The sequence below is a fragment of the Polyodon spathula genome, chromosome 4 (genome assembly GCF_017654505.1).
Source record: "Polyodon spathula isolate WHYD16114869_AA chromosome 4, ASM1765450v1, whole genome shotgun sequence".
NCBI classification, from domain to species: Eukaryota; Metazoa; Chordata; class Actinopteri; order Acipenseriformes; family Polyodontidae; genus Polyodon; species Polyodon spathula.
The window spans coordinates 80,656,935-80,665,733 of NC_054537.1; the positions used below are offsets into that span (position 1 = coordinate 80,656,935).

Genomic DNA, 8,799 nt, shown 5'->3' on the forward strand with positions numbered 1-8,799 from the left:
CAACTTTAGTAAAACAAACATTAAGAAATACAGGGAGGGATGCCGTATGGGGGGCTCGGGAGACCATTAAAAAATATATATAATTTAAACAGGAGAACTGGAGAGACCTTTTACATTTTAAAATGATCATTTATTATTTTTATTATTTTCTATATCTAGTGATATCACAAAAATGCTGAACCATAACATCCTGTAGTCTGCAACTATGGAACTAGTGCACCACTACGTCCTTTCCCCCATCCCAGATGTGTTGGGGTAGAGTAGACAAATTATACCCTTGCTATGGAGCCCAACTTCATAATGAGTGCTCGTGGTAATTGTCTGTTGGTATACAAAGACTTCACGTTCAGTTATTTTATGGTCCTCAATATCAGAACACCCCAAGGTAATTGAAAAAGAAACTAAGTGATGACACAAACCAGAAAATCTGGAATTTTGGAATACCACGAAAAATAATAATAATAATAATAATAATAATAATAATAATAATACAATTGGGAATTTTATGCTCATATAAAGGAAATATAATCTGAAATCTGCATGATTTAAAAAGCTTGTGGCATTAGATAGAATATCTGAAAACTCCTAAATTTGGCTGACACAAAACAACTACAGAATTCGACAGAATTCAGAGCAAAAGGTGGGATCATTTGAACGTTTAGAGGAGTGAACAATTTTCCAAAATTATCAGCATTGTTCCTCCTCATTAATATAAAATGCCTCCCACTGGTACTACACTTTGAAGTTTGTTGTAAACCAGTGTCCGGGTAAAAAAGAAAAATAACAGGGTTATGTGAATTATAGTTATTTGTCCCTCTGAGAATATGATTAAAAATAAAGATGTGCACACAACTACACTTGAACCCTGTTTCCCTGCCCTCATTCTTTGATGACTTTTCCATAAATGGGCCCTGTACCATGCTGTTCATACATTGCAGGGATAACAGTGTGCTGTGGTGTTGAAAAGGATTTGCTACCCCTGTGGTTAAGTCTCTTTTTTTTTTTTTGTATAAACCACTTACAATGTATCTATCAACGCTATGTAAAGTGCAAATAAGCAATGACACAGAAGGCGGCATGTGGTTTTGTAGGGAAAGCTCACACCTGTGGTATGTTGTGAGGTGTGAGGTGCAGACTGGGAGGCACAGCGTTAGTGGTAAATGTGTGTGGAGTCATAATCGTTAATGAGAAAATGTACCAGAGATTTTCTTTAACCTGATTGGTCAATATGCAATCCTTAATTTCTGGTAAATGACTTTGAATGTTATTGTTCAAACTATTTTCTCTGTTTCAAATCAATCTGCCTGATAATTCATACATATTGTACTCATTTATGTATTTTACCTTTTTTTTTTGCTTGATTAAAATTTCCATTCCAGTACATACCCTTTAAATGTTGTCTGTCAATGTCGACTATTTTGCGCTGTCTTAAACTTTATCTATTGAAATTTATTATAGCAAATAAAGTTTTTTTTTTTTTTTTTTTTTTTTTTTAATGGAGAATAGCTTTGCTGTCAGCAGCAATACAGTTACCACAACAGCAATAGCAACCCGGTTTGAATGACAAGTTGTAGAAATCAAACAACTGGATGCAGACTGATTACTTTCAGTAACTTTATTTCAGAACATCATAACAACAGCACAGGCACTGTTTATCTTCTGCAAGCTAGGTTTAAATAAATGTATTACCACATTGTGAACAGGTTATTGAATAAACAGCACAATCAGCATTGACACATGTAGCTTACTATATAGTTATAATTGCTAAAATGTGTTTTGCTAATACATTTTGGGAACTGACAGTAACTTAACTACTGAAATGTACACAATTACATGAATGTCTGCACTGAAATCCTAATTAAAAAAGAAAAAGTCACCAGTAATTTTATTCTTTTATGTTTTTGTATGCGGTATCTGAACTGAAGAACAGCTCCACGTAAATATATATATTTTCTGCATTAATAAAATATTTCAGAACCAGTAGACATTTTGGTCTGTAATTCTTTGCTATTGAGTATCTGACAGATTATGCAGTTAATATAGGTCTGTTCCCAACAACTCCCAGTAACTACTTTACCATTTCTTTAAAGCTTTGTACAAATAGCTGATGAAGCCATACCTATAGAAATAAGGAAGCATTATTACAGCATACTGTATTTTAACGTAAAAAAATAAAAATGTATTACTCAAATAACTAAACTATTAAAACAAATAATAGATGGTTTATGTACAATATAATTCTATGTCAAGCTTTCCTGTAATAATAATATGAATATGTTGCTAAGGAGCTGTCTTATTGCTTAATCATCACACCCTCAAAAGCCTTGTTTTCTTTCATGAAAGCTGAAAAGTGTAATTAAATCAGTCTAATTCCAATGTGGTCCTGTTATCATCCTGCTTCCAAAAGAAGGAAAAAACAGGAAACCAGAAATCCAGCTGTGGAGACAGAGAATGCTGTCAGAAATAATATGCCGCTCTAAATGGTAGAGCAATTAAACACAATCGTATGCAACCAATTTGAATACAACACATGTTTATTTTGTTTGTAATTATACTTTCAAACAATATTACTACCAAAATATTTCCAAAAACAGTACTGTTTAAAACTATTTAAATTAAAAAAATTGCATAAAATGTATGATTAACATCCCCAAGCGCTTCGCTTGTACAGTCAACTCTTGAAAGGGCTAGAAAATATGACTGTAAACTCAATAGCACTCCCACTGTTGTGTTTCTGCAGTGGGGTTCTAATGATTCTACAATGGACACATTACTCAGACAGTCCAAGTACAAACCACATATGGTGTGCTGGTGGTCCAGGAGAATCTGTTTTTTGAGCCTGCGCCATCTTTTACAAGGCCAGCCCTGGGAGATCCCACATCGTCTGGATCTCCTCAGTCAGATGAAAGACACTCTCTGGCATCCGGAACCAGGCAGTTTCCAATTATGTGTCTGGCCCCTGAATGGGACTGCTGGTCAGCCCTAGTACTAGCTGACACGGCCGTGGACATGTTGCAGAACGCTAGGGTAGGCTCTGGTGTCTGTCTAAGGGTCGCAACCCAGTCTCTTGCCCAATGTGCAGTTTCTGCAAGAACTGCTTAATGCTGGTGGGTCACCTTTTACACTGAAGTCATTTCTGCATACCATGCCCCCGTTGATTCTGTATTGCCAGGTGCACATTTCTTGGCAACCCATTTTTCAAGGACGTTCGACAATTACGTCCTCCATGGATGGTCGCTCTCCCCGAACGGAACCTTGATATTGTGCTGGAGGCTCTCATGAAGGCCCTGTTTGAGCCCTTACACGCCATAGAGTTGAAGTATCTGTCTATGAAGACAGCCTACCTCTGCAGACGCTCTAGGTGCACAGCGTACAAACTCTGCTTTCCCCCCTAAGGTGATCACAGCCTTCCACATCAACCAGTCTGTGGAACTGGAGTCTTTTCATACACCTCCGTTTTCTTTGGAAGAGGATAGGTGATTGAACTTCCTCGGGCATTGAGATGTTATGTGGATAGGACAAGAGCTCTGCGTCATTCTGACCAGTTCTTTGTCTGTCACGAAATACAGACCCTAGGACAGCCCCCTCTTGAAGCAACGATTGTCGCACTGGATTATGGACACGACTGCATAGGATAGTGCCGGCTTGCCCCTACCTGCTCGCACATTCTACCAGAGGGTTGGCTACATCTTGAGCCCTGTCTGACATTTGTACTGCGCCTTAATGCGATAGATCTTTCTTTGCATGAGGGTCCTTGAGGTTGCATGCTCGCACTGCTAACCTTGAGTTATGCGGTTCTGATGTATCCCTCATCTGCTGCCGTTCCTTAAAGTATTTAACCGTTATTGAATATATTCCTATTTTCACTGAAGCTTGTTGGTCCCTGCACAGTAGTAGCCATGGCCTTTATTTTACTTTTTGGAATGCGAGAAACCAAAAAAAATAAAAGTTATAAAATATAAGACAAAAAAACAATCACAGTGCATTAGATGTAGTCCAGTCTAACTGATTACACTATGTAACACAATTTTTGTTCCTGGGAAGTAAGTGTTATTTCCTAATTGCTTATGCCTCAAAAGTATAGTAAAGTGGCTATTATTCCCCACAAACTTTGCTTTGTGACCAGGACAGTGATATTTCAAAATATCACTATTTCCAATGGGAAAACGGGCAAATATGTATCTTTTCGTTCACATAAAGTCAGAAAAAAACAATATAAGAATCCAAATTAACATGTATTTATACTAAAGTAATTCAAAAATGACTACAAAAGATTTAGAAGTGAGTAGTTTTTCGAGATTTACAATTATACTGTAGTTACCGTTGAAGACTTGCTGGAACTTACCTTTTTGTCGAAAACAATCAATCTGCTTTTAAAAGGTTTCAACTTCTTTTTGGGTCTTTTCTTAAGTATTTTGGCATGCAAGTATTCAATGCGCTTATCTTCATTGTCAGGGTAAAATGAAGATATCACCAGTAGTTTCAGCTCTGTTAATTTGGAAGACATCAACCCAATAAGCATTAAAATGACAATTATTACAACGAGTGGGACTGATGACTTCTGGATTAAGAGCGTTGGTTTTGGGATACAGTTCTTTTCAAACAAAGTCACATTATATGAAAAATCCTGACTCTCAGACCTGGAGTTTTCAGAGATGATACCAAACACTCGGTTTTCCTTCTGTTTGAACAAAACCAAAGCAAAACAAGTTAAACACTGGAATCGAAAGCCCATAAAACACCACTCAAATTTTGGGAACCTTTTTTCTCACAATGTATTGTACTGTAGGTTACATATTTTAAGCATAATTCAATACAATATCTTGAAAATTACTTATAATTAATTTTGTGGCATATTTTATTCCAAAATGCTATCCAATGGGCCAATGTTCATTGTGTTCAGGGTAAAGTACAGTATATAATTATGTCATGTTGTCTGTATACCTGTATTACTGTCTTGGTTTAGAACAACATGAATCACTAAAGGAAGTGAGCATCATTTCTATTTTCTGTCCTAAAATTTCCACTGAAAAAGACGAACTTCTAAATCTGTCTAATAGGAAAATGTTAGAAAACTAGTGTGTTACAAAATTGATTCAACAAAGGCTGGCTATAATTACATTATACCCCTGCCTCTTTAATATATATATTTTTTAGGTCCAACAGAATATTTGCATAGCACACATATAAAGTGTAGCTAGGATCTCAACACAAGGACTAGTCCAATTTAAATATCCAAATCACCCTAATAGGCATGCAGCTTTGTTGCAAATGTAACTTCACACTTTATTTATCCCATCCAAACAAACAAAACTAACACAAAGAAAACCAACATTTAACTTTTCATTACTTACATCTATTGACATCTTCAAATCAACCATAATTGGAGGCACATCCTCGAGGTGTTTACTTATTGTTAAAATCAGCCAGTAGAGAAGAGCGTCAACCATTATGAAAAAAACCCAGGCAGAAGTGTGAATTAGAACAGGAATGAAAAACATCCCCATGCGCTTCCCTTCCTTGACCGATAAGCGGGGCGAGGGGATGATGACATATTTTTTTCTCTCCTTCTTGGTGAGAGGAAGGAGGTGGGGCTTTCCCTCTGCCTCTTGTTTCTTATCAAACCGAATGAACCGCGGTGTGATGAATGTGTTCTCAAACTTCTTGTTGAAGTGGTATTTTCGGATGTAAAACACTGTGCCGATCAGAACTAAGAAAACACCCAGCAATGGTAGAACTTTTTGACCAATGGAGGACAGCGTGTCCATTATTTGAGATACGTTTTCAGAAACCTCTTTCACCTCCTGCTTAGCTTTTTGTAGTCTTTCTTTCAAGTCGTATGTAGAAATTGTATGTTCGATATGAAACTCAGGTTCAAACTTAACAATGAGCAGATTACTAAACACTTTTGTTTGATCGTAAATCCATTGAATCACTCCAATATATTTGTCAATAGGAGTAGTATTGATGGTTATTTGTCTTGCTTCCAGGTTGCATATCATACTCTTGGCCAGGCCACGAAGGTTGTTGAAGGTGTTTCTGACATTCGAAACAATCACTACGCCTGTTCCGGCTGTGATGAGAATATTTCGACCTTGCTGCATTCCACAGGAAACAAGAAAAAGCATACTGAAGCACCTTGCTTGTTTAAAAAAAAACAAAATGACAGTCACTGTTACTGTCATGGCAGACGTAATGTATAAGGACATAAGAGAAGTGTACCCTACCGACAGATCCAATCCCAAAAAGAGAAGGCCACCAAAAATCAGACTCAAGAAGAAACAAATGACAAAGAGACACAATTTGTTCCTCCAGCCAGGCATGGTGTTTGTGGTATACAGCTCCAAGGCGACGGCCCAGGCCTGAGCCACAGATATTCTTAGTGGCATGGTGTCTGTTTCTGAGACAAACTGAAAAGAGAGAGAAAAAAAAAATCACATTTCTGATCATCATAGATCATCATATTTAATGGATAGCTAGACAATTTGACTTGTGTCATCATGTTGCTTTACAGAGTACACATTTGCTACTCCTAAATGTTCTATATACTGTATCAACTTCAAAAACTGTTGTTTTGATAAAGTTCATTAAACACAGTCATATACTGGAATGTTTTTGGCAAGACACATTTAATGTTATAGGGCTCTATTTGGCAAAAGTTGCAAGGACAAAGACAGATATATATTAAACTGTTCCTAAAAGTAACTACAGTAATCCTAATTGTAGATTTAATTGTAGTGTCGCATCAATATAGTGTCTTTTAAAAAAAATACATAATAATAATAATAATAATAATAATAATAATAATAATAATAATAATAATAATAATGTGACAAATATTTTGTTTAAATAAATCATACAAATTAATTTGTGGTCATTATTATTTTTTGTTCCATATTGTAACAGGTTGAATCCCTTCCCCATGTTCATACAACTTTGTTTACCCTCTTTTTATTAGGCAATAAAAGCAGCTGTTTCATAATGATTTCTCATTGCTGAAACATTTCTGGCCCTGAAGATAGCTGTGTTACACAAGTCTTGAGGTAATATGATGTGGAAAGCAGAATACACAGCATGTGGAAGTAACTTCACTGTTTGTTTTGAAATTAATATTTTTCTTACTGTATGCACGCACATAATATGTTTTATGTTTGTTCTCATAAAAAGTTTAATATGCAAGTCACAATCAAATTCAACAGTTTATCACAATATATAATTATTATGACTTGGGGAAACTCTCTTAAATGCAGACAAAAGCTAAAAAGGAACAAGCTTACAAAGAGTTAACAATATCCTTATTTTGTCATTACAAAAAATACTTTATTTACAAAAATGCAATGGGGTATACTGTTAATGTTGCCATTTATTGTTTTTATTACTGTAATAACTAAGCTAAATTCGTTTTTTAATTTAATGAATTATTCAAACTCTAAAACATAATTTATTTGGTGGATTTGTAAACAACATTTTGTTTAAATTAGGACATACAGTATAATACAATTATAAGTATTTAGCAGGTATTACAAAATAATAAAACAAAACAACCAACATGTATATATATGCAACGAGTTAATAAATATGTTTCAGTTATATCTCTTTTTTTTCTATTCTGCTTAATATTTTCATCCCATCAAAATAAATGTGTTCACAACACTTACTTTGTTGCTGAAACATTAATTTCTTGCCAAACAGTGACAACACAACAGAATATCTGACTGGAATGACAAATCTGCTGTACTTACCTGATAAAGTTTTCAGTTTAGTCGTCTCTCTAACAGCTAATGACAAATTGGGTTGCTTTTTAGAGTATGAGGAAACCACAGGAAGGATACAGCCTCTTCACACGGATTGGATCAAAAACAATAAGGAAAGCGGCAACGTCTAATCATATATTTTCATCACAGTCAACAGACAGCACAAGTGAGATTTTCGGGTTAGGGTTAGAGTTATAATAAAGAGTTTCATATCAAAACAAACTACAGTAAAAGAAAGCGCAAAAAGCAGTCTTCTAATAACTACAGATAATGGACACTCAGATACACTTCAGGTCCATTTTACCATCTTTGTATTAAGAAACAAATCAAGTCCCATTATATATGTAAGAAATTAATGCGCTTACCCGTCACACGCGATTTTCGACTCCGTCACCAGTTTTCTGATACAAAGCCCATATTTTCAATGTTACAATTTATTTGATTATTCATCACAGCCTGTGTTTTGTTTTGGTTTTTTTTTCTCGCATGTCAGGCTGTCTTCTTTGTGAAGTTACACAGTGGTTCCTCCAATTTCAACTGACGAAAATGCAGCAAAAACAAAGTGAATGAGACAAGCTATGGTAATGTAAACATTGATTATTAAACAGTTTTAGATACTGTGATGTATTTTGAAAAAAAATCTGTGATCTTGCATTTGTTTAGATTCAAGTACTTATGAGTTTAACAATTTAAAGAAAATAATTTAAAAAGTAACTACAAGTAAACATGATTTGAGCACTCTCCGTTCTATTCTAATTCCTATTAAAAGTAGTTCAATCTGAAATATATTTCCTTATTCCAGTAAAAAAAACAAGGTGAATGTCGTAAGTCTGAAAGAGGAACTTCCAGGATATCTTGTAATAATGTTGGTGTCTGTGGTTTCAGGATTTTTAAAATACAGATTATCTGCATGTGTGTCACCACTGTCACAGTGATGAATCACTGCTAATCATACCTAAAATGTGTCTCTTATAAACTATATTGTTTTGTACAGCCTGATTTTAAAGTCAATGTCACTACAAATTAGTGATTTATTTGGGTTCTG

General features: G+C 35.2%; 1 protein-coding gene across 1 annotated transcript; it reads right to left on the reverse strand.

Annotated features, from left to right (window-relative positions):
• Positions 1–768: 768 nt before the first annotated feature.
• Positions 769–8,012, reverse strand: LOC121314923 (dendritic cell-specific transmembrane protein-like). Its single transcript, XM_041248677.1, has 4 exons — positions 7,743–8,012; positions 5,355–6,410; positions 4,346–4,681; positions 769–2,436 (listed from the first exon to the last, which is right to left on the reverse strand). The coding sequence occupies exons 2-4, from the start codon at positions 6,387–6,389 to the stop codon at positions 2,362–2,364; spliced, it is 1,446 nt and encodes a 481-aa protein (XP_041104611.1). The 5' UTR covers positions 6,390–6,410; positions 7,743–8,012; the 3' UTR covers positions 769–2,361.
• Positions 8,013–8,799: the final 787 nt, after the last annotated feature.